This window comes from Astyanax mexicanus, chromosome 15, assembly GCF_023375975.1.
Source record: "Astyanax mexicanus isolate ESR-SI-001 chromosome 15, AstMex3_surface, whole genome shotgun sequence".
Classification (NCBI taxonomy): Eukaryota; Metazoa; Chordata; class Actinopteri; order Characiformes; family Acestrorhamphidae; genus Astyanax; species Astyanax mexicanus.
The window spans coordinates 35,075,724-35,102,736 of NC_064422.1; the positions used below are offsets into that span (position 1 = coordinate 35,075,724).

At 37.4% G+C, this 27,013-nt stretch overlaps 1 protein-coding gene across 1 annotated transcript; it reads left to right on the forward strand.

The window, feature by feature from the left end:
- On the forward strand, positions 1–4,603 carry bambia (BMP and activin membrane-bound inhibitor (Xenopus laevis) homolog a). The gene is made up of 3 exons (XM_007259650.4): positions 1–537; positions 2,736–3,017; positions 3,589–4,603. Exons 1-3 carry the CDS (start codon positions 462–464, stop codon positions 4,026–4,028), a joined length of 798 nt encoding a protein of 265 aa, XP_007259712.1. The 5' UTR covers positions 1–461; the 3' UTR covers positions 4,029–4,603.
- Positions 4,604–27,013: the final 22,410 nt, after the last annotated feature.

Here is a 27,013-nt window from a genome sequence, read left to right on the forward strand (position 1 = left end):
GTGGCCTGGCGCTGCTGGATTTGACTATTCAGAGCCGTACTGTGAGCTGTACTGTGGAGCCGAGGTCGCTCTTGGATTAAATATCGTCTTTTTCGTGCTTTTCCCGTTGTTTAAGTGTTCAGAAACGTTCTTTAACGTTGTGAAAGTTTCTGCCGTTACGTGTTACGGACTAGTTTTGCGTCGTTGTGGCGTGGTTTCCGAATATAGTCGTATTTCTTCGCTAAAGAACTGGACTGATCTGCTCCGCTCTGCTGTACTGTATGGATCCGCGGAGAGAGCCGCTGCTGGAGGAGCTCTTCTGAGTGTGCGGTCTCCGTTTGGACGCTATGTGAGCCGCGGATCTAAGGGAATGCAGTGATATGTGGGCTTTAAGGCACATGTAAAGAGCAGGTCTTCACCACAAACCGATTTGGAGGGTCTTGCCGCGGGCTTGAAGGGCTGGGAAGAGTCGCCGTTGCTCAATGGATCGCCATTCCAGCCTGGTTTCGCTTTGGTTTCAGCTGGAGCTGTGTGCCATGGCCATTCTCCTCACTAAAGGTAGGCAGCCTAGCTAGCAAACCTAGCTACATACACCAGAACACACTCTTAGTAACATAAGAAGGGGATTAAAAGTTACAGTTTGTGGACAAAAAAGGCAAATATGGTTAAACCACAAGTTAAGGTAGTAAACAATGCAAGAGATGTAGTTAAAGGGTCTAAAACAGAACATAAAGGATTGGGTTCACTGGTGTAGAGAGTAAAGTGGATTAAAATTAATTTAAAAATGTAAAAAAACATTAACTGGATAATAGGGGTGGGCGATATGGCTCTAAAATAATATCACGATATTTCAGGGTATTTTTGCCATAACGATATATTACTTGCCGATATAGGAAAACAGAAAAATAATTAATTAATTTCAGGAATATAGTATAAGAGAATATTAACAGCATAATCATAATGTGGCAAAATAAATAATATAGCATAAAATAATATAATGCAGCAACAAATATTGCAGAATATTTAGTGCATGCATATAAACTGCAAACTAAAACAATTATACAATAAATACACCTAAAGCTTCACAGTAAATAATATACTACTTTTAAGACAGGACATCTCTATTATCACGATATGGATTTTTAATATCACGATATTTCTGTGTCACAATATATTGTATACAATATAATATTGCCCACCCCTACTGGATAGGTTACCTTTTTCAATCTTAGAAAGACATACACATATTGCAGTAGAACATTGTACAGAAATGGCAAATCATTTACATTAGTAAAGCAATATATCATAACAGTAAAAATCTGACATTGTGTCTGTTCATTGTGGTGAACATGTAGTGTGAGGTAGCAGGTTATATATGCAGTTATAGCATATATGAGCATATATACGTTCTGTAGAAAAAGAACTACATGTAAATATAAAGTATGTTTAAGTGCTTAATCATAAAACATGATTTGTTTTTAAGCAGCAGGAGGGCTTTTATTTTAGGTTAGTCTTCCTAGTGAAAGTGTATGTAGGCTATACTACTAACTAGATGCTTTCTACATACATTTTATTCATTTTCTACATGTTTGTACCTTTTTAAATTAGCTACATTTGAAGAAAATGTGAAGAATGGCAAGATAAACATTAGCTACTTAAGCAAACTTATTAACTAAATTGCTAGGTAAGCTAAGAGGTCAGTTCTGTAAATGGTGTTGATTTATTTATTAAGACCCAGCTCTCTCGGTTCTAGTCAACTTTAATATAAGGTCAGTAACTTAAAAAACACATTTAATTAACATCTACATGTACAACAAGTGATTTGTCTTTATGTATTAAGTGATGGGCCAACATGTTAGGAAGTTTGATGAGACCACAGCTATACACTAACATTTCCCCATTCAATATACACTTTATTACAGAGTAGAAGAAGATTACTTTTTAAACTCTTTATGTTTCAAGACTATGTGTATTCTCTTAAACATACTTTACATCAGAAGTATTTTGCTCCTGAATTATATTAACCACTTCTAAACCTAAGTAAGCTTGCATGCCAACTTCAGAAGTCCTGAGCTCCCCCACACTTTTAAGAGTTTCCATTTGGGTTGAAAGAAATTGACTTTGGCACACAAACCGCTGATTATAAACTGCTTAATTCCTGTTTTATAGTGCAGAATAAAAGACCTCTTTGCTGGGAAAAGCTCCTTAAAGCTGTGACACATTTATTATATCGGAAGTCTTTAGGTGAAAAAATATGTTTATATTTTTAAAATGATATATTTATGGCATTGCAAACAGTTCAGTTATATGTACAGTACATCTGAGTAGAGATTAAAGTCAGTTTGCTTTGTATATTCTACTTGCATTGGTGAGAAATTAATACTTTCCCTTTAAGCAATAAAATTGGAAAAATTCTGTATCACTCTGAACGTTTTAAAACAACCTGCCATGTGGTTTACAACATCACTTTAGCTGAGTCTGCAGTGAAACACGCTAATTTACATCTTGGCTCTGGCTTTGACAGTCACTTTCCCCCGGCGAGCACAGTGTGTATATTTGATAGGAGTGTCAGTTATTGGACCTCAGCCTGTTCAGTTAAAGCAACAACATGTGTAAAATTAAAGTTGAGGAACATTTCTGTTTTTTTACATCCAGCTCAGTCACACTGTTTAGAGATGTAAAACCAGTGCACATGATGATGTCTCTGACATTACAAATATTCTTGTATTAAATATCTTTTTTTTTTTTATTCACAGGAGAGATCAGGTGCTACTGTGATGCGCCGCACTGCGTTGCCACAGGATACATGTGCAAGTCGGAGCTTAATGCTTGTTTCACCAAGGTGTTGGACCCACTTAATACGAACTCCCCGTTAACACACGGGTGTATAGATCCTGTATTAAACTCAGTGGATGTGTGCCCCAAGAAGAACACAGAGACTTTAAATGGAGGCTCATCTCCCATTGAGTGCTGTCACGATGATATGTGCAACTACCGGGGATTACCTGACATTGCACACACTCGGAGCGACTCCACAGGTGAGAACTGCAGTTTAAACACATGGAAACAATTACACATGTTCACAAGCTTTAAAAACAGTTATTGATTTGATATAATAGAGATTTTGATTTTCCTCATTTCATACCTTTGTGCTGTAGAGTTGTGCTAGTAGTTTAAATTATTACAGTTCTATGTCTATAAGGCTGTAGCTATAGTATTAGTTATATTATATATATATACACACCCACACATACTGTGTATATCTTTTATAGCTCCCATGTCTTCAGGCTGCTGTCTGTTATTTAATGGGTTCCAGTGTAGTGTGAGTGTGTGGGTAGTAGGCAATTTACCTTTGAGCGCTTGGATACAGATCACATACTTTTTATTGCATGTGGATCATGTAATTTTCCCACTGTGCTGGAATGTGCCTCTAATCATATCCTTGAACAGAGCACACTTGAATAAGAAAGTCTTATAAATTAAAGCAGCATTTATGGGGGGAAAAGCAGTGTGCAGAGAATTTGGAAGTTACTAATCAAGTTGAACACACACATATCATATATTATACGATAATAACCCTCTCTCTTTTTTCTCTCTCTCTCTCTTTAGACCGATACCAGCCAGACGGCTCCAATCAGAACCTGATCACGCGGGTTCAGGAGTTAGCCTCGGCTAAAGAGGTGTGGTTTCGTGCTGCGGTGATCGCCGTGCCCATCGCAGGAGGCCTCATCCTGGTGCTGCTGATCATGTTGGCACTGCGGATGCTGCGCAGCGAGAACAAGCGCCTGCGAGTCCAGAGGCAACAGATGCTCTCCCGCCTGCACTACAGCTTCCACGGGCACCACCACGCCAAGAAGGGCCATGTGGCCAAGCTGGACCTGGAGTGCATGGTTCCTGTGACAGGACATGAGAACTGCTGCCTGGGCTGTGATAAGCTGAGGCAGGCCGAGCTGAGCCTGGCAGGGGGCGGCAGCGGAGGAGGGGAGCGCTTTCTCTCACTCGTTCACTGGGGGATGTACACGGGCCACGGCAAGCTGGAGTTTGTATGACTACTTCTCGGTGCCTCCACTGTTGCAGCTGGACTCTAAGGAGGGGAAACTGAGGACGCTGCTTATGCTTGAACTGCATAGCGTTGTTTGTTGAACTTTTGTTATTATTAATATTATTATTATTTTTATTTGCCCCTATGCCTTTGTAATTTTATTGCCCCTTCTTTGTAAATGGAGAGAATGGAAATGGAAAATTGAAAAGGACACCTATGTGTTGTTTTGTTTCAGTTTTTTTTTTATTATTATTCCTCAATGGAGCACTTTACTTGAATCTTGAATTAGAAATGTGAGAGGGAGGGTGCAGTTGCTGAAAGTTAAGCCCCGCCCCTCTCCAAGGCTTGTCCTGTGGATCCTGGACTGACACTGAAGACTGAAGGATTCGTAATGTCCGTCTTATTTGCACATTTGTATAAAAATGACGAGATGAAAATACTTTCTTTCTCTCTCTCTTTTTTTGCCTTTAAAAAAAGCTCATTTAGAAGAAGTTCACTGACACCAGGGTACAAATATGGACATTTTTTATTTCAGTCATCTTCTATAAATAAAGAACTCAGTGTTGACTGTAAAAGTTTAAACTTGCCTGGCTGTAATTTTATTATTCTATTTATGAATGTATATTTTATGGTGTGTGTGAGAGTGTGTGTGTGTGTGTGTGTGTGTGTGTGTGTGCTCTGGATTTCTGTCAGTAGCACACGGCGGGGAAGTTAACACAGGGGCCTTATTCAAAAGCAGTGCTTCCACTGGACTGCGTCATTTCTGAAGTCCCTCCAAAGGGGACACATTACATCTCTCACTCGCCCTCTCTCGCTCCCTAGCCTGCACTCCAGGGATTAATGCTGGAGGTAGAGTGAGTGTTTATTTAGTGTGTGAGGGAATGGCAGTAAGCTGTGAGCTCGGAGCCCTTGGCTCGCACTCAACAAGCACAGAACCGCTCCTGTATTCACTCAGCCTGCAGAGTTCAGCCCACTGCAGAACTGCTCCAGGAGCTGTGATATTTTCAGAGTAAGTCAATATAGTGTTGCGGTAACTGTACTCACTCACTGATCTGTGAACTACAGCTCCTGACTTGACCTAAAGCTTTTTGCTCGCATTCCGCTGTGAATTCGGCGGCTGGGGGGAGGCGTGTAGTAAATGTCAAGGCCAGGCACATTCTCAGAAAGACAGAACGAAATGAAGACTGAAGTCATTTAAGCTGGGGCATAATGAATGGTGGTGCTGCTGGTCAGCTTTACTGAGTGCTGTCAGGATCTTTAGATCAGATTACAGCACTGCATTCTTCTGCCAGTGCTCTGGTGTTTATCAACAGTGAGAGCTGATAAGTCAGTGGAAATGGATGAGGCACTAGAAAAGCTGGTACTGACTCTAAAATAGGGTTACACAGTATATCGTCTTTAGCATCGTCGTTGCAATGTGCGTGTGTGCAGTGTTACAGAAAGAAAAGTCATACTGATGTTATAGTTCATGGCATGTCTACCAGAGGTAAATATATCTGTATAATATTATTTATTTTAACTACAGTATTTGATTATTCTTTGGTTTATAATATCACACAACATGTTGGATCATGCATGATATCATCAGCAGCCCGATTCTAAAATATTACATAATTGTGCTGTATAGGACAGAGAAGATCATTTTTAATAGAGTAAAGACTGCTGAAATATGTGTGTATGTTTTTATAATGCACAAACCTCTTATTATTTGTGCAAATAGAGTAGGGTTGGGTGATTTATAGGGCTTTTAAGAATTGTCAGTATATTTTCATACAAGATATAAGATTAGATATGTTGCGTTCCAAATAGCTCCGACATTTCGCCTTTCTCTTCTCCCAGTTTATCAATACTGATACATAGCTGACTGGGCTTTGCGTCTTTAGAATATATCACTTGTTCATCTACAGCTGAATGTTAATAAAAGTGCCTGTATAAAATTTGATACATGTATTTTTGTCTCAGAAGTTTTATTTTGTTATTATTACTTTATGGGATGAAAAAATATTGAGATATACGTCTTAAATTGGCATTAAGTGAAAAAAAATTAGAGATACCAGGTTTGATCTATATCGCCCAGCCCTAAAATTTATCACTGTACCTCGAGTTTGCTAAAAAAAAAAAAGGGATTTAAATGGAAATGAACAACATGGGGTTAAGCCTTTTCTTGGACTACATTACTACAAGTACATTTTGAATGGAGATTTTTCATTAAGAGGAAAATATAGTGTATGACTAGGCCTAATCCCTGTCTGAAAAAACAATCCATAAAAAGATAATTAAAGTTATGGCACGTAAAATGAAGCGTGGATGTAGAAGGCGCTCTCTCCCCACATCACATCTAAGGTAATGTCTGCAGCACAGGGTGTCTGTGAGCTGATGTATCAGAACCGAGTCGCTGCGCTGTCCTCCGAGCGCGCTGTAATGCTACTCGGCAATGCTGCATCAGCAGCAACTCGAAAAGAAGCGGTGGCTGACTTCACATGTATCGGAGGAAGCATGTGTTAGTCTTCACCCTCCTGGTGTGTTGGGACATCACTAGTGATAGTGGGAGTCCTAATGAATGGGTTGGGTAATTGGCTGTATAAATTGGGGAGAAAATGTGAAAAATTTGAAAAAAAATGAAGCGTGGATGAAACGTTTATATTGTGGCAGACACAAAAAGCCTCTGATAAAAAAAAAAAAACCTTGTGTATATAAAGAAACATGAAATTCATTAGAAACTGCGAGACCCCAGTGCCACACATTTTTTAAAATATTTTTTTAGAGAGAAATCATCCATTGCTCAAACATGAGATATATCAGAAATATAAACAGTTCTTTTTTTTTTGCTTGTTCTAGCTTTTCTTTGTTTGTAACTTTGTTTTTTTTATTGTCATGCGTAAATCCTATTTTAAAAATCCCATTTTTAAATCCTTTTAAAGCCTGTAGCCCAAACGTCTTCATTTTCATGACTGCATTATTGTCCCAGTTAACATTAATATCATAGGTCCTAAAATGGAGCCCTGATTCCCCCTGGTACTCCACGAAAAATGATAAATCAAACTATTGCAAATAATTTACAGCAGTGTATGAATAAGAAATTGAAATGAACAGTAAACCTGTGTTAAGCCGTTACAGTTATTGCAAACAAATTTTTAAGTTGATCTGTTTCACTACTTTTGCACACAAAAAATGGGTGAGTTCAGACAGAAGGTGCTATCTTTTCGACAGTGCATTAGATCTAGGTGTAAATACTTGGAAATAAAAGCTGAAATGTGGATTTTTTTTTGTATTTAATTCATCTTTTAATGTCAAATTCAGATTCTACAGCAGAAATAAAGGGATTTGTCTCACTGTTTCAATACTTGTGGAGGGGATTGTACCTGCAATACTGTCACAATTGCCTATAATTTCATGAGCCCTAAAATAGAACCTTGGGGAACTACTCCACAAAATATGCTTAAATCTACTTGTTTCCAACTAATTCACAACAGTATTTTATTTTCTCTCTCTTTTTTGATGATACGCATGTATCACCCTTGTTCTTATATCACAGCTCTATTCTTTACACCCTTAAAGCCAGTGCTAAAACCTGTATGTGCAGTCAGGTTTAGCAAACGTGGATTAAAGCTAAGACTGAAATGGATTTGAGTGAAGAATCCCCACTGACAGTGTAATTTAGTTCAGCGCTCGAGTTAATCTGCTTCCTAAGTGCTTGGTCAGTCTCAGCTCACACTCTCTCTGCTTCCCCATCTCAGGTGACCTTGCTGCGAGTCAGGACCCCTGCAAGACGCCATTAGCGGGCCGTCCACTTAACAGCCGCTAGCATTAGTGAGTATAGCCTCCCTCAGGACTATTAGTGCTCAGCTAATGATAACAAAAGCCCGAGAGTTTGGACAAGCTAATGCCCTGATTGTGTTCTATGCTCGGCTCTGCCCGGGCCATCACCTGCTTCAACAGCCTGTGTCTGTGTTTAAACACACACACACACACACACACACACACAAACACATGCTTTTAGTGACAGTTTAGCAGTTGAGCAATTTTCTCAATCACTTCTTTTTTATAATATCTTTCTTTCACTCCAAAATGACTTTTTTTATGTACTTGTGCTAGTTGTTAATCCTATAGTTAGTTTAGAGTACTCTTGGAACTATATGTGTCATACAGTATTTTCCAGGCTAAAAATATCATAAATTATAATGATGATGATGATGATGATGATAAATGACATTTTTTAACATTAAATAAATGACATTTTTTAACATTCATCTTTCTAACATTACAGGACAGGACAGTACAGGACAGGACAGCTGTGCAGCTGATAATAAGACTTCCAGATGAAGAGCCGAGACCAGCAGTGGACCTGATCTCAGCAGATCACAAAGCCCGGGTAGGAACCCACGCTTGCTGAAATCTGAATCTGAAAGCTCTAGAACTGTATCACATAGAATAATGTGAATATTATGAGTATGATTCCAGTGACTGATTTGAAATGACGTGTGTATATATGTTCTTATGTGAACATAATATTTGGAACACCACATCCTGCTTTATATATTGATATAAACTGCTGTAAAACAGGACATAAACACAATTAAGGTCATAATGAGTCTCATACGTGTCCTGGGCCGGTCTCTCCATGGCTGCTCTGCCTGGACTTGGAATCTTTCTGGTGGTGTACGTAAAGAGCAGTGTGTCTCTGTCTCTGTCTGTGTGTGTGTGTGTGTGTCTCTGAGTGTGTGTGTGTGTGTGTGTTTGCACACTATTTGCATTGCTCATTTACCACGCCGCTGGCCCACCAGACTGCCTGCATTGACATGCAAATTGAACAGGGGCACCGACTGAGGCTCCTACAAAAGCTCAATTTGTTTTGATGTGACTTCAAACTGCCTTCTTTTTAATTCAGCAATCAAGTTTCATTGAGTCACTCTGTGTGTGTGTGTGTGTGTGTGTGTGCGTGTGTGTTGGTACCCTTGGTTCTCTCTTTGCGCTCGTCCCTGTCGGAGGCCACGGTTCCCTCTGCTTTAGATGACTACGTGGAGTTAGTATAAAGCCGGATGCATTCTCAAGGGTTAGACAAGCATGACGGAAAACAGATTAAATGAAAGGTTCGGTTTCATACTGAGCTTCAGAAATCTCACTGAATCACTGGAAATACAGTCTCTGCACATTTGTATTTTTCTTGCTATGCTCTTTCATTCATTCTTTCACAAGTGACTTTTAGTTCCTTTCTAAGAACAGTATTAGTGTAGATTTAAAGCAGCACTAGGTAGGATTTTCTTGATTTTTTATCTTTTTAAATAAGTAAAATTACAGCTTGAAACTCACTGCAGGGCTGCATTGAGGTGTAATAGGAGGAATAGTGGTGCTCTCGTGTCTGTGCCAGAGCTTTTCCGAGGCGGCTGCGACCAACGCTCGCCAGAACTGCGACCTGCTTTCCGACCTTTAGTTCTAACAGTTCTATAAGGACTACTGGTTCATTCTTTACAAACTAACATACAGACACTCTGGCAGAAGCTGGAAAGAGACTGAATATGTCTGTGAAAGCCAGAAAACGAGGGAGAAACTAATCCGCCTGAAACATTTATTACACTCTGCAACTGTAGGGGGAGCCCACGAGCACAAAATCTCAATCCTACCTAGTGAAGCTTTAAGTAGTAAAGTGGTGTATATAAATGGTATATATAACATTACATTTCTATATTAAGCATGAGAATATTTATTATTGATTTTTAAGTGGTTTAGTAGTCAAAACAGACAGAAGTGCTTTAAAACATATAAATATTGAGGTTCGTCTTCAGTGTTCCATATTGCTCCTCATTATTCTGTATTTCCAATCATTTAAGCAGTTGTTCGGTTGTTTAGTTTGCCAGCTCTCTTCAATATTCATTATGTGTTTCTCTGGATTAACAATGTGTGAACAAGCAGATGAAGACTATTAAATGGACTATTTCTCTGTGTTCGCAGTAGCTCTTGTATCAGCGCAATTAGCAGCAACACACTAGTTCAGATAACTTGCACACTTTCGTAGCCAGAAAAAAATTCTGGGACCTTTCTTCTTTGTTGTTTAAAATATGTGATTACAACAGGAATTAAATGTTGATGTAAAATATTTAATATAATATCTTTATTATTATAATGTTGTTGCTTTGTTAATTGTGGCATTGTTGCTAGGATATGTGTAGATGTGCCAGAGTAATACTTGAAGAACTTCGGTTAGAGTGTTATTACTGTCATAATCATTCTCAGCCAATCACATTACGTGGTCAAATGAAGCATTTTTAACTTTTAAAACCTTACTACCTTTTGATTCTGATACTTGTTTATTACATTTTATACAAATTAATGATAAATGGACCAAAAGAAATGCTCTAAAGGTAATCCTAAGAAAATCTTCTTGCATTGACATTCATTAAAAGTTTGCAAGATTTTTTCCTTCTCCTGTAAAGTTGCCATTTTGGATGCACAATGTTTTATTATGACAGCCGTTATATACTACATTAAGTACTCCAACATTTACACATGCACTCTGACCCCCTTCTGACTCAGTAACAGCTCTTAATGCTTTTTCAAGAGGAGGATGCAGAGACTGAGAGCATCATCTTAATCATCTGTTGAATTTCAGGACAGAAATTGCTCTCTAATGTCAACATTTCCTCTCAGACTTGTTTAAGCGAATGCTGTGTTATATTTTGTGCTTTTGTCTCTTGGACAGAGACGCAGGCGCTTTTTTGGCCGCACCAGAGGCATCCAGCATCCGCTGACCTCGGTCTGCCTCTGACCCACTTGGCATTGTTTATGTTTTTGGAAAATAAAAACATGCATCTGAAGGTAGCTTTTCCACTTTAATTTCAGCGAGTCCTAACAAATCCCGGTTCTGGCGCAGACGATTATTTATTGGTCCTGCTAATGAAATAAACGCTGGCACTCCCCACAAACAAACACGATCCATCATTCCACAACAGCTATTTACATGGAACGCCCAAAGTAGAACGCTGAAGGAACCCAAAGGCTTGGAAACTCGAGCGACGGCCTCCTGACAAGTGTCCATTTAATGGACAGCATGAGTAAATATTTGCCCGAGTGGAAGAGACAAGAGGAGCGATGCGCTTTGAAGACAGCAAAACACCAACCGGAACCATGTCCTCATAGCCCTCTCCACTCCAAACATTTACGCTCCAGTCAGGCTAACATTTAGGTATAAATCTGCTCCACTAGAGAAATAATAATGCTGGGAATATCGTAGAGACTGGCTATAGCTCTTAAAAACTAAATGTCAACCTCTTTAAATTGATCTTTTATTTTTTGTTTAATTTGGTAGAATGAGTGTTCTGAAGTGGAAATGAAGGGGAAATGTTGTTGGCTGAAAGGTCAGCCAGGAGCTTAGATTAGCTAAATCTTCTGCAGTGAATACACTGTTATATCATGACTGCATACAAGGATACAAGGATAAAAACACAAACTTAAACTAAAACTGAAGAATATCAGCTATAAATGAATGAATAAATAAAAGAATGAAGAGGTTAAAACTCAAGCTATGAAAAATAGAAGAAACCAAACATGAAGTAACACGTCATTATTTTGATTGACCCCACATAAACCCAGCTAATGGAGAACATTATAAGAATGTTTAGCAACGTTTTGAAAAAGTTCCAGAAATTAGAGAACATTGTGATGGATAAATTACATTCCAGGAAAGTTCTGCAAATGTGTGACATAATGATGAAGTGCATCAAAAATGTTATTAGAACATTGAAATGTTTAATAAAAGCGTTCCAAAAACATCCATAATTATTAAAATGAATGGAATAAACCCTACATTTTTTTGACATTTTATTTTCTATATAATGCAGACCTTTTTCTCGTTTGTGGTTGTACTACTGGGTCAAGAAATTTAAATCAATGCATTAGTGGCACAAAGTGCATTCATTTTTCTTGCTTCATTGGCGGTGGCTATTGAAATGAACACAAATCCATAGCTCATGAGTTATGTTTTAATCAATACACATTTATACAAGAATTAAACTCCTTTGCTTAGCTGTATAGCTATATATATATATATATATATATATATAGTTAAATGTTAACTGTTTATTTGTCTGTCAGGAAAAAATACCCTCTTTAAGACAGTAACCTTTGACCTCATTGACATCACAACCTCTTCATACTGTTTATTTTATTTTCAATAGACCAAAAACACTTACTACTTGATCAGCAATTAATAATTAATTAACTTCACCTAATAATTTTAAACGTTCTTCTAAAAGTTCTTCTAAACTGCTTCTACAAACGTTAGTTAAAGAATGGGTCGCGCTCGGGAGCTCAGTGAGTCCAGTAGTGAAATTTCCTCACTACGGAATATTCCACAGCCAACTGTCAGTGATATTATAACAGTGGAAGAGACTGGGAACGACAGCACCTCAGCAGTAGGCCATGTAAAAAAGCAGTGTGGTGTCAGCTGATGCTGAGGAGCATAGTGCACAAAGATCACCAACTTTACAGAGTCAGTCACTACAGACCTCCAAACTTAATGTAGCTTTAGATTAACTGAAGAATAGTAGAACATAGAGAACTTCATGGAATGGGTTTCCATGGCCGAGCAGCTCTCTAACATTTAAGCCTTATTAATTATCCATCCATAACATATTAAATGACTAAACTGACCTTCTATATTATTTTACTAGATATGCTAATGCTGACTGATGGAAAAAAAGTAATCAAAGTAATCTCAGTATCCAGAAAGATCTAAAGTTTGACAGTATAAATGATTGTGGAATCACTATTTGGCCAATGATAGGTCGCTGAAACTGCTTATTGATGGTATTTAAAGTATTTACCATCTAATTGAAAACCATTAATAAACTAAAGAGCCCTATTTTAAAGTGGTACAGAGGGCCAAAGTGCACAGTATTTTGATAACAACCTATCTGTGTATACTTATTTACATTGTGAAATGCGCTAAAGCAAAAAGAAGAGATCAAAAGCTTGCATACATTTGCCCGTATAACAGCTCCGGTCTCCAGGGTGCTCTCACAGAGGAACAGTCCCACTGATCTGTAGACTCGGTGCACCTTTTGAGCACTTAAGGAGCTCCTCTGTATGAGTAGACATCATGATCCTTCCCCAGAGAAGCCCTCCAAAGATGGCAGAACAATGTGGGCCTCTCAAGAGCACGGCTTCAGCCACTGACCCCTAGTCGCTAAAACCCACTCCACTCAGCTGGTCTAATGGACCCGGGTTTATCTAAACCGCCAAACAAGGCCAGACCTGACCGGGCCTTTGGCACTTGTGATTGAGTGTGACTGATCTGTTGAAGTGTGTACGGAAGTGCAGATACGAAAGAGAGCCACAATGAAGGCAGAAGGCCTCCCTGCCTGCTGTTGCAGGCTGCTGGAGAGATGGACTGATAAACAGGCATGTTCAAGAATGTATTTAAGCTCTTTAAGATGAGTTTAGCCCGAAGAAGCCATTGACCTTATGCATTAGCACGCTTTCTTCAAAAAACAAGACTGTATACACAACAAAAACACCAGTTTAATCAATGTCACAAAAAAAAACTCCAATCTTCAAGTGGCAACTTTACAGAGAAAGGGAAAAAATCTATATTTTCAGTGGAAGTCAATTTCAGAAGGTTTTATTCCAAGTAATTTTACACATTTCTATGGGTCTGTTCATCATGAATTTTTGATATAATATAGAAACAACAGACATATTTACAAAATATTGTAAAAAAAAAATTGGAAAAACAAAAAAAAATGAGATACAAGGTGATTGTAATAATGTTATCTAAAATACTCCATCCTAAAATGTTGGAGCTGTGGTGTTCAAATGGTTCTAAATTGAGCCACTCCAGAGTTCTTTGGGATTGGACCGAGACCAGCCGGAGGTCTTGGTTCGGTTGTTTTGATCCGCACCAGAGTGTGATTACTGTTTTTACACTTGCTTATTTGCTTAATCGAACCGCTCTAAGAGTATGTTTCAATTGAACCAAATAATGCTGGTGTGAAGTATTTTTTTCCAAATACTTTTGGAGCATTTCTATTGGTGCATTTACGTTCTAATGTTTACAGAATGCAAATGGTAGATGTAGTGTTAAAATACACATATAGAGATACAGTTTGTTTCGTTTCCTCATCCACTATAGTGCAAAAAATTGTGAACATCATTGTTCCTTCTAAACAATGAATTTAGCTTGTCTAGTCTTTGTAGAGAAGTATTGCCAATATAATATAGGGCTCTCTGGAGCTGATAAACATGAAGCTGTTGGACCCATACCTCTTGCCAGGTGTGTGGCTTAAAAGCTTCACAGCAGCAGTGAGCTGTGGAACAGTGGTAGAACTGTGTTCATCCAGTATTTTTGGGAGGAGTTGGGGATGAGGTGGGGTTGTGATCATTGGATGTCCTGACCTCCCTCATGTCTGCTCTTGTTGATGAATTCAATCAAATTCTCACAGCAGTGCTTTAGAATCTGGTGATAATGAAAGTCATTCCTGGACAATAGAGACAGTTACTCCAACACTTTTTATTACTTTAATACCCTTAGTTTAAGAAGAAACAGGAAACAAACAGGTGTCACAATACTTTTGACTATATAGTGTATTCCTATAGTACAGTGGTATGAAAAAGTTTGAGAACCCATACAAATGCTTATGATTTTTCTTTATAAATCATTGGTTGTTTGGATCAGCAATTTCAGTTAAATGAATCATATAGCAGCTGAACACAGTGATATTTTAGAAGTGAAATTAAGTTTTGGTGAAGCTTGGAATCCATCAAACCTGACTGAACTGTGATGAGATGTTTTGCAAAGAAGAAAGGTCCAAAATACCTCCAGCCAGAAGCCAGACACTCATTGGAAGCTTTAGGAAGCATTAGGAAGCATTTATTTCTGCAAAAGGAGGATATACTAAATATTGATTTCATTTTTCTGTTAGGGTGCCCAAATGTATGCACCTTCCTAACTTTGTTAAAGAATGTTTGCACACTTTCTTTAAATCCTATATACTTTATTTCACTTCTCAAATATCACTGTGTTCATCTGCTATATGATATATATATATATATATATATATATATACGTATATATATATATATATATATATATATATATATATATATATACATATATATATATATATATATATATATATATATATATATATATATACGTATATATATATATATATATTTAACTGAAATTGCTGATCTAAACAATCAACGATTTATAAAGTAAAATCATGGAAATGATCAGGGGTGCCCAAACTTTTTCATACCACTGTAAATCCATTCCTATAAGGGTATTTACTCCCCTGCTGAAAAAACAGCCCAGGCACATTATGCTGACCATACTGACATTTTTTCTGGACTCAGCTAAAGGCCATGCGCCTTAATCTGGGCTCTAAATCACAAATCCCCAGTACTGGAACCCGAACAGCCCGACAGTACGTCTCAGCATATCCAACCTCTACACAGATTTGGAACCAGACTCCGCACTTCTGCTGGATCTTGCGTCAGAATACTGTCACTGACCACATTTACATAAAGGTTAACATTTCCCCCTGGTTATGATTTGAAAGAAAATACCGTAATCAACATTCATTCATTGTTCCTTTCACTGCGGAAGGTCAACCAACTTTGCCCTTTTCCCTCTAATGAGTTTTTTTTTTTTGTGACGGATTTGGAGGGGAAAAAATGTTAAGAACAAGACAAAGGTGTAATTGAAGGAGGAGAGACAGAACGGGGGGAACCTATAAAGGTTGCGTGCGTGCTTCAGACTAATAATGGAATTCACAGAAGCAGATTTGGCTCCTGGCCCGAGAAGCCTCTTATCTTTTTTTTTTCTTTCTCTCCTTTTTAAACTGTGACACACACCCTGGCTTGGCAGCCATAGCCCCAGGCCTCCTGCCGAGATATAATGTGTGTGTATTGTGAGTGCAGAGCCCCTGGATTACTGCACTGAAAGGAGAGAAGCCTGTGTTTCTCTGCACTAGCCTGCTTCTCAAAGCATCACCTCCACTTCTGTTTAGTCTCAGTTCTAGTTCTGAACTTTAGCAGACCCAGGATCAGTTGGTAATGTATTTTAAGGAATCCAGAGCAGGTGATTCCTTAAAATAGTCTAATAGTCTATTAAATATAGTCTAAATAGTCTAAAAAAATAGTCTAATAGTCTAATAGTCTAGTCTAATTATAGCCTTGTGAAAATGTGTTGATTCACTTGATTTATTTGTGTTGAGTTGTTTAAGAAAATGTCTTTTACTACGTGGCGTTAACTCTGCGTTTGCATATGCATGATGGCTGCTCAATCTGTTTTTTATTTATTTTTTGTTAATACTGTACATTTTATCTAAATTTTCCTTAATTTGGAAGACCAATTACCCAGTCCCCATCTACTGTACATGAATTCCACCCATCAGTAGTAATGCCCCTTACACTAGGAGGGTGAAAGCTAATACATGCCTTATACATCCACCACCTTGTTTCAAACTACCACTGGGTAGCCAATGGTACCACGTTTAGAGGAAAGCGCAGCAATACAACTCTTATAAATCAGCTAACAGATGCATGTGCTGACCAAAATCATGCTTGGAGTGATGAGGAAAAAGAGAGAGATCTCCATCATAGCAAAGCCAATTGTGCTCTCTCTGACTCCGGCTGCTGATGGCAAGCATCACGATCCGAAATATAAAGCAGAGATCCTCTCAAGGCCGAGAGAGATCAGTTTTAATTTAAAAATCATTGTGAAACCTCTAGTCTGCCTTCTAATGGACGCCTTTAGTAAAACCCATAGCGCATAATTATGCAATTATGTAAACAGTTACGTTCACAACGCAGACAGTTTTTGGCACAAATGCATGGCCAAACAGCAATTATGTGTCTATACTTACTGTTGTAAGTTTTACCAATAAGAGAGCCAATGTTCCAAATGTGTGTACAGTAACAAAAGTTTCTAGACTTCTTAGCCAATAGTGGGTTCTGAATTAAACAAAATATTCCCAAATAAAAAATGAAAAAAAAAAATAGTAATGGAAAACCTGTTAGTTGGTAAAGAACTTTTACATTTTCGGAAGTGTCTTTACACCTTTCATTTGGAAAAAGTGGTTGTTTAGTAAATATATTTTTTTTCTATGGCCTGGTTTTGGAGACCCTTCTTCTTGAGAGTGAACCACTTAATAGGCTAAAACTGATAACATATTATCCTTGTATAACCCCAAATCAGAAAATATTAGAATTTTTATCTTATATTTACTTTGACTTTAACAATATTAACCCAAGATACTGAATATTTTGTCGGCTCATCTTCATTTTATTTGTCAATTTACGTATGTAAATCCACACCTGCATTTTAGATTTGCACCACATTCCAAAAAAAGTTGTGACGACTTTGTTCTTTGTAATGTTGCCATTGCCAGTCGCAACAATTGAAATACATTTCAGTTGCTCTGAATATATAAAGGAATATGAGATGTTTAGGTGTCATTTCATCGCAGTCTTCCTTCAAACATGTCTTAAGGTGTGACACAGGGTCATCGTTGTCACTCTATGTTTAAAAATTCTCGCATGCAGGCCAGTCCAGTATCTTTTCATCTTTGGAATACTGAGAAGTCTAACCACAATGCATGTTTCCACTGTTTAATGACCCATCCCAGATTCTAATGAGCCCAGAGATGTCGATCCCATTTCTGAATATAGTTAACATACACCAAATCACTGGAAGAATGGAGCATAAACATAAACTAAATTAAGTTAATGAGACAGAAGATAGCAAAAAATATTTGGTTAATACTGCCAGCTATTAAACCTTGTGTGGTGTTCGGGTCTGTGGGACCCGTTTTCATTTTTCATCAAATGATACAAAAAAATATATTTTTTCTAACTCAAACTCATTGGCATTGGCTCATTTTTTGGTGAAAAAAACATATATCAAAACACATTTTCTATAAACACACACTGTACATCCCCCCCCCCCTACACATTTATATTACATACAGTATGTTTGGCCAAGGGCTAATAAACATTGCTTCATTTGTAAATTTGAAACAAATTTTCTACTCATTTCTTGAGTTTAATTCATTTTCTTTTACATTTTATTAAAAAAACTAATATAAAAAGAGTAGCACTTTTTAAAAGAAATGTAACATAAGAAAGGTGAAGGGCAAATATTAACCATGTAAGCTGTTTATATTGCTTGCAATTTAGGTGAAGCAAGCATGTGTAAAGCATTTTAATGTAAAATTGCTTAATTTTGCTGAATTAAATACAAGTAACAAAGTAAACGAGTAACAAAAACATGAACACCACACAAGGGTTAAATATGAGTCAAAATAAGGTAGAACATCTTATGTCCATTATTTTTCTGATTTGGAGTTTTGTAAAAGACACAGTCAACAACAGAAAAAAGTTCAGCCGTTGCTACTCTCTGTATCTCTCTTACCATTAATCATTCGGTTGGATCTGATCAAGCCTAAAGTACACAATCAGTTAAGTGCGCCCCGTCGCCTGTAGCTTATCAAGCCACCCTCTCTGCCAAGATTGTGCCTGTGTATTGCAGGTTGTAAAGGCAATTATCTTTTAGTAGAGGCTGTGATAGCTGAAGAATGCCAAAAGGCCCCACCTGTATCCCCACCCTCCTTTAGTAATTATGTATAGGGTGTGGTAGTTAAGTGCCCCAGCACAATGGGGCTGCCTTGCAGTTACCACACATCTGAAAAGAGTTTTCACATCATTATCTTTTAGAAGAGACGCTCAAGTCACTCTCTGTTCTGTCTGACAACTTGCTGTACGTTTGTGCCAGTTCAGCATGACCAGGCTGGTTACTCTGAGAGCACAGAGAACATAGAGAGTTATTTATTACATCAAAACGCTGTTGCTACTGTAAGGAAAGGCGTATAAATGCTGTTCAACTGTAGGACAATCATTTCCAAACTGTCAGTTAAACTGCGGAACAACCTCAGACTGTCTTAAAGCAAATCAGTGGACTGATCCTTTGATTACTTCAGGATTTTAAATCTGTTATTCTGAATTATTTTGTTATTCTGAGGGTGTTTTGGAGAGTGATGAAGAAACACAATGTTGTGGAAAAAGGAGCTAATTGGAGCTTAAAGACACTGGCAACAGTTACTGTGGAAAATCACACACTTTTATAAGTTGTGTAGTGATCTGTTGAGGGGTAAACGCTAGCCAACATGCTCATGGCAAGATGACATAAATTATTGGAATTTTAGAGAGGCTGATAGGCTGATAGTGGGTGACGGACAGGTGTGATCAACGTTGACTTTTCGACTGAACCCTCCTTAAATCTCACAGCTCTCACGAGTATCAGGAATATAGAAAAGGCATTACCACCAACAGTGGACAGTAGGGGTGGGACAATATATCACCATCGCTATACATCATATTGTATTGATATATAGTGTGAAATTTTGATATTTATATTAAAACATAGGCACTCTAAACTCCTCAACACTCGCCCTCCAATTTACTGCTTCATTACTCCACATGGTAGCGCTAATCAAAAAAATAGGACAAACCTGCGTTGTGAAGTATATTTCTAGTGAAATTCTTTAAAACTGACACCAATACATCCATAATTCCTGGTACTTGCTTTTTGAGAAGTTTTATCCTCTTCAGTAACACAGATGCAGTAAAGTATCGTAGAGAATTTTCTTGCGATATGTTGAGTATCGTAGAATCACAGTATCGTGATATCATCGTTATCGTGAGCAATGTATTGTGATTATGTTGTATCGTTCGATTCCCAAAATAACCACTTACAGTGAACAGTGCAGTGGATGGTAAGGATTGTGTCTAAAGCAAGAAAAAAGATACTTTTGACCAACTATTACCAAAAAATAAAAATGACTCTTCATCAAAAATGGTGCATCATTCTGTAGCAAAAATAGATTTCTTTATTTAATTATAAGAACTTAACTTTTCAGGCCATGTGTCAAGGCCTTTGTCAGCTATACCATATATGGCTAAAATTGTCCATAATCTTAGAATTATATCACAAATATTAGATCGAAAACCTTTTGATACTCTATGTAAAGGCATATAAAAGCTACTCAGCAGAAAAGCAATCATTTCTAAACAACATTAGACTGTCTTAAAGCAAATCAGTTGACTGATCCTTTGATTACTTCAGGATTATACATCTGTCCTTTTCTGTCTGTGAGGGTGTTTTTGGAATGCTGAAGAAGCACAGTGTTGTGGAAAATGGAGCTAATTGGAGCTTTAAAGACGCTGGGAGAAGTTACTGTGCTCGCTGGAGGAGCCTCCCAGTAATAAAATCAAATGTTGTCATAAACCTGTCTTACGAAATGAATTTATCTGTTTGTTTATTCAGTAGAACGACATCGCCGCCGCATGTGGTGTATCATCTGCTGCAGGAGAAGTGAATTATGACAGTTGCTCCATGCTGCTCCAGAGCACGCGACTAAATGCACGGTAATTAATCTCCTCAGATGGTTTACTGCACTTCTCTGGATAACGTTAAAGTAGGAAGGTTGTTTGGGGCCGGTGTCAGCTCTAAGAGAGCAGGGACAGATGCCCTGGGAAAGAGAATGAGTAATCGAGGTGAATGTTGTGGGACACAGATGCAGGATAGGACTGAATCCTGCAGGACACGTCTTCTTAAATTTGCCTTTAAAGGCACTTGCATATGCCATAATACCCATATGATTATATCAAAATGTTGAGAACAATCCTAGTCACATGGGATCCAGACCTAAACCTGAGTAATCTGGAGTGTGGTCTTAGAAGATTGATCTTAGACAACATATATGTTGTTTAAATTGTTTGTTTTGGTGGTTTAAATGGGTTGACCTGACTATAGAGTAAATGAGATAAGTGTAAATGTCTGAAAAGATCTGTGAATGCTGCAAAATAATATATTCTGGTGTAGCTGTGGAGTGAGCTTTAAGTGTCTCTTTGACGTGTCTTCCCATTTATATTAATCATTTAAAAAAATAGCAAATCTAGTTCCAGTCTTGCAAATAGTGGCCCTGCAAGTTCCCCAGTCTTTGCAAAATCTTAGTCTGTGACTTGTCTTTAGATGTGAGAGGGTGTCAGACTTTAGTCTGTTAAATTTTTTTTAGAGTAGCAGTAGAAAGGAGCAGTAAAACCACTCCACTGAAGTACAGCGTTATATGGGTGAGTTTTCAGTAAAGTTTCTCCAGCACTAAGGCTGGGTGCAGCAGCATTAGCATTAGCTGCTAACTGTAGTGCTAGCTCTTTCAGGGGACGAACCTTTAGCTGATAGCGTCCTGGGTTACCGGAGCATTCTAGCTTTCTCAGTTTAGTGTTATCGGACGGCATTTATGCCCCGCTTAGACAAATATATAGAAACTCTAAGCTTATTGTAAGTAAATGGGAGCGCTTTGCTCACTCAAATAAACAGTTCTCAGGAAAGAAATCTGTGTGGATTAACATCCAGCTCTTATTTAGCTTTGATTAAAAAAAAAAGGTTTTTTTTTATTATTTATTTATTTATTCTATTTTTTTTTATAGAATTACAGTTTTGTTTACTTAAGTGCTTCCCCCAGCTTCCCCATTAGAAGGGAAACATGGCAACACCCTTGCTCACCTCCATGTATGAATCCTTACTAGCAAATAGTGGCCCTGCAAGATCCCCAGTCTCTGCAAAATCTTAGTCTGTGGCTTGTCTTTAGATGTGAGAGGATGTCGTACTTTAGTCTATTAAAATCTTCTTATAGAGTATATTTTAAGTCGTGTAGTGTATGGTAAGCATAACTTGGTAAACTTGCCCATCTTTAGTTTGGTATTTTCTTCATCAAAAGAATCTTATAAGTCCTTAGCTCTACTGTTTCTCCGGTACTGTTTCCAAATTTACTGCACAAACTGTTTACACACGACTCTTTCTAATTAAGACAGACGTATGGCTAGATAATTGATATTCTGTTTTCCTATTAGGCAGTTTCACACAGAACATCACCAAGACACCAAGAGAGGCGGAGTAAGTTGATCAGGCCTAATTCATAGGCTCGTAACCCTGGCTGTGGGTCACATTCCGTCTCATGATTGAATGCAATTAAAATGGCAGATTCTATCGACTCAGGAGTTGTTTGGGTTACCTGGTAAAGTATGTGTAAATCAATTAGTATGAATGTAAAGCTATGGATAAATAAGATCATTTAAACAAAGGTGCATCCTTTAAAAATTACTTGAGGGTTGCTGAGTGGTGCTAACATCCATGGTTGAAAGTCTCAGAGATCATAATTTTCCTTTCTCTCTCTTGTCTGGGTGGGTAGGATGAGCCTCGTCATGTGTGGCTTATCAGCATAGTCACTGCCAAGACTGTGCCTCTGTATTGCAGGCTGTAATGGTAATTGTATTTAAGTAGAGGTAGTCATGACTATTATAAATTTATTTAAGCCAAAACGATTCAGAAAATAATCATTTTATTTTACTTTTAATTTTTTTTTTTAGTAGAACTTCAAATAGCAATTATTTATTTTATCCTATTGTAGTTGCATTACCTTGTCATTTCTTTATATTTCATATGTAGTCCACAATATTTATCAAAATCAACGTAATGAAAGTCAAAACTAAATTTAAATACATTGATGAAACATCACAATATTAGCTTGGAATGTTACAGCAGTAGAGGTGAAGATTACCAACCCCAGTAGGTTTAATGGATAGGGTTATTAAAGGTCATTACGTGTTTACGTACAAATTTGCTGACAGGGTGCTTTACAAATGCAGCACGTTCTCAGTGGAGTCGTATAGGCCTTGTTAAACTTGACATTTATGTGGATTTGGAGTTGTACATGTTTGTAGTCTATTATGTCTGAGTTCTGGACTAAAAAACAAAGCACACACACACACACAGTGCTTAAGTTGTTTAAGTTGTTTGCCTCAGTTAAACGTTTCTTAATGGGCATGTTTAGCTGTGCTAGTTATTCGGTCGCCATTGGTTTGGCAACTCGGACCTCTTGAAGGAGATGAGGGTTAAATGCATTAATCAACTCTATCTGAACAGTTGTGGAGCTTTAGAGCCAAGCAGAATGAGCAGTAGAGCTGTGTTCTATGGAATGATGTCGCTCCATCTAGTACATTTGTGACAGGATTATTTTGGGAGTTGGGGAGTTGAGGATAAGGTGTGGTGCGATGGTAATCATCCAGCATCCTCAGTAATGCTTTTGTCATTGGATGTAATCAAATAATCAATATTTGTGCTCCAAAACCAGGTATTTAAACCCTTCCTTGACAGTATAGATAGTTAGGTTAACAAAATTGGAATTTGATTGATTGATCAATGAGCAGGTGTCAATGGAAGTCAATGTATAGTAAGTTTTTTTAGGTAATTTTGGACAATTTGTATTAGTCCACTCATTAAAAAATGTTGACACAGTGTAAGGGAGCATTTGTGTCTTTGAATTATGTAGTAAAATAAAAATCAACGAAAGATAATTGTTGTTCATTGAATAGTGATGATATTGTGCTTCTATCATACTTTTTATTTCACTATAGTACCATATTTTTCGAACCATAAGGTGCAATTAAAATCCTTACATTTTTCCAAAAATCAACAGTACTCCTTATAATCCGGTGTGCCTTAATGTATGAATTCTACCAGTCTGGTATTAAGGAGGAGTAAAGCCTCTCCGCTGAAGTGCATCGTTGTGCATCGTTATAAGGGTGAGTTTTCAGTAAAGTTTCTCCAGCAATAAGGCTGGGTGCAGCAGCATTAGCATTAGCCACTAACTGCCACGCTAGCTCTTTTCAGAGGAGCAGTAAAAAGGAGCAGTAAAACCACTCCAATGAAGTACAGCAGTGTAAGGGAGAGTTTTCAATGAAGTTACTCCAGCACTAAGGCTGGGTGCAGCAGCATTAGCACTAGCTGCTAACTGTAGTGCTAGCTCTTTCAGGGGACGAACCTTTAGCTGATAGCGTCCTGGGTTACCAGAGCACTCAAGCTTTCTTATGTCCCGCTTAGACAAAATATAGAAAATCTAAGCTTACTGTAAATACACAGAAGCACTTTGCTCAGCCAAATGATTAGTGTGCAAGCTTTGAAAGAAAATGTTTTTTTTTTATTAAAAATTATAGTTTTTTGTTTAATAAGGTGCTTTTCCCCAGCTTCCCCATTATCCACCCTTACTCAGTTTAATGTAAGCATCCTTACTTATGTCACTTAATGTGCCTTAAGTAATGGGTGAAGGGGTGTCCCACTACTTTTGACTCACCCTGTACTTAGTAATCAGGCTCGCTCCATCACTTGTTTAAGGGCCCTTCATGTTATGTACTTCATATACTTTAAATACCCTCTTTATGCAAATACTGGCGAACGCTTTTAACGAATACTGAAGTATGTGCTCAGGCACAACAGTTGACTCCGGAGAGTTCTGAATGATCTGAACTAGACATTTACAGAAATTTGACCCATGTATACTTTATATTACAGTTTATACTATATATTGACTTTTAACACAAAAATATTATCTGACTACAAGAGATTGTATTGTAACAAATGTCTTAAATGGAAGATGGAGAGAAGGATGGAGGTAAAAAAGAAAGAAAGAAAGAAGGAAAGAGAAGAGAGATTAATAGAAAGTAAGAGAAGGAGAGGGACCATAGGGAGTGGAGCTGTTTACTGCAAGGTCAAGGTCTCGGTGACATGTTTGAGTTCACTCACATCAACCTTCCCTGTTAAACTCACTCACAGCCTACACACACACACACACACACACACACACACATTCTCTTTAAATAGTTCTATATGAGGGCTTTTGATGAGGTTTCACTTCTCATTTTCTGACATTTACCTGCATCCAGAGTGATGTACACTGATGATCTGCATATCTACCAGGAAAGCTAATCTTACTTTTCTGACATGATTTGTCTACAAATGCAATTCACAAGGTTGTTACATATAATATAAAAAGGATAATTGTCAATTTATTTAAAGTTAGTTTTAAAAATTAACAAAAAATACAAAAAAGTAACAGTAAAATCAAAATAATGAGCTAAAAAAATATAGCTATACTAAAAAGCAATTCAGTTTGAAGTTAGAGCTCAAATGTAGGAAAGCAAACTATTTAAAATGTTCTTTAATAAAGTAAAATACTTTATATAGGGCCCATCCACACACATCTGGAGGTTGAATAAAATAGATAATTAAACAAATAGCTTTTTGCATCCCCAGGAACACAGTGTATTTGGAAATGTTATGAGATCTTTATTTTTAGTATTTTTATGTGGATTTAAAAAGTAGCCTGGAAATTGCTGTCAATTAAACGTTTAGTCTTTCATTACGCTGTGATAGAACGTCCCGTGCTCATATCCACTCCACTTCTCTGCCTCCTCAGGAGTATATATATATATTGTGTGTGTGTGTGTGTGTGTAAGACAGCAGTGTCATCAAAACCAACATTAAAAAGCCTTTGTTCTTCCCCACAGTTTTAAGCCTGGTAGACTTTGGGTTTCAGTCTGTGGGTGAGATTGTTACTTGAACAATGTTAGTTTTGGGCTGTATTTAGGTCTATTTTGGCTGTTTCGCTAGCTTCTTGACAGATTCTACAAAATATATCAGCTTTGTCTAAGTGTATGCTAATTTTAATACCATCAAATTATATATCTGACCTTCTCTCAAACACATAACAACGCACACACACACACACACACACACATAAACACACACTGTCCCCTCCCTCCTAACCAAATCCATCTCAGTTTTCAGTTCTGGCAAGAATCGATTGAGGCAGTCTTTGTTATACAAAAAAAAAAATCTGATAGGTTTCTTAAAATGAGCAAAACCAGTATTTGTGTGTGTTACTGTGTGTGTTATTGTGTGTGTTATTGTGTGTGCTTGATTGTAGGTACCTCTCTGCTTTCACATTTCCACCTCTCACTGCTCTTTTGTGTGCCAGGGCTGATGATGTCACTTCTTTGTCCCCAAAATAAACTCACTCTCACTTAAAATAGAAATGTCCCACCTTCTCTCCTTCTCGTCTTGAGCACAAAATTCAGCCAAAAATGCTTCTACACTGCAGGAAAGGCCACTGTAACCTATGTCTAATGTTACACACTGTACCAGCATGACTCAGTCCACATACTTAAAGGAGTACTCCAGAGTTTGTCTGTTACATTTATGTGTTTAAAATTGTATGCAGTTTACATACAATTGATTTTATATATTGTGGACAGTATTATTAAGATCATTATCAGAATACTGTGTCTTTTAGTCCTCAAAAAAATAATAATAAAAAGATTAATCAGTTTGATTATCAAATTTTAGATTTATATTTAAAATATTGCAGTACATGTTTTAAACTATCCATAAAGACCATGTTCTATTTTAAAGATACATTTTGATTTTATAAAATTATTTTAATAACTTAATATTTTTCAGCTAAGTATATTCAGCTAAGTATGGAGACAATAAACAAAATATAAAAAATAAGTTTCCCATGGAAAACCTTGGTATTTAACCACTTGAACATGTCTAGAAACCCTCTCCCACAGCAATTTTTTTAAAATAAAAAATTAAGAGACCACTTCAGTTCCTGAATCAGTTTCTCTGATTTTATTATTTACAGGTATGTGTTTGAGTAAAATAAACATTGTTGTTTTATTCTATGAACTATGGACAACATTTCTCCCAAATTCCAAAAAAGATTGTAATTTAGAGCATTTATTTGCAGAAAATGAGAAATGTCTGAAACAACAACAAAAAGATGCAGAGCTTTTAGACCTCAAATAATGCAATGAAAACAAGTTCATATTCATAACTTTATAAGAGATCAGAAATCAATATTTGGTGCAATAACCCTGGTTTTTAATCACAGTTTTCATGCATCTTGGCGTGTTCAGCTCCACCAGTCTTACACACTGCTTTTGGATAACTTTATGCCTGCACTCCTGGTGCAAGAATACAAGCAGTTCAGTTTGGTTTGTTGGCTTGTGATCATCCATCTTCCTCTTGATTATATTTCAGAAGTTTTCAATTTGGTAAAATCAAAGAAACTCATCATTTTTAAGTGGTCTCTT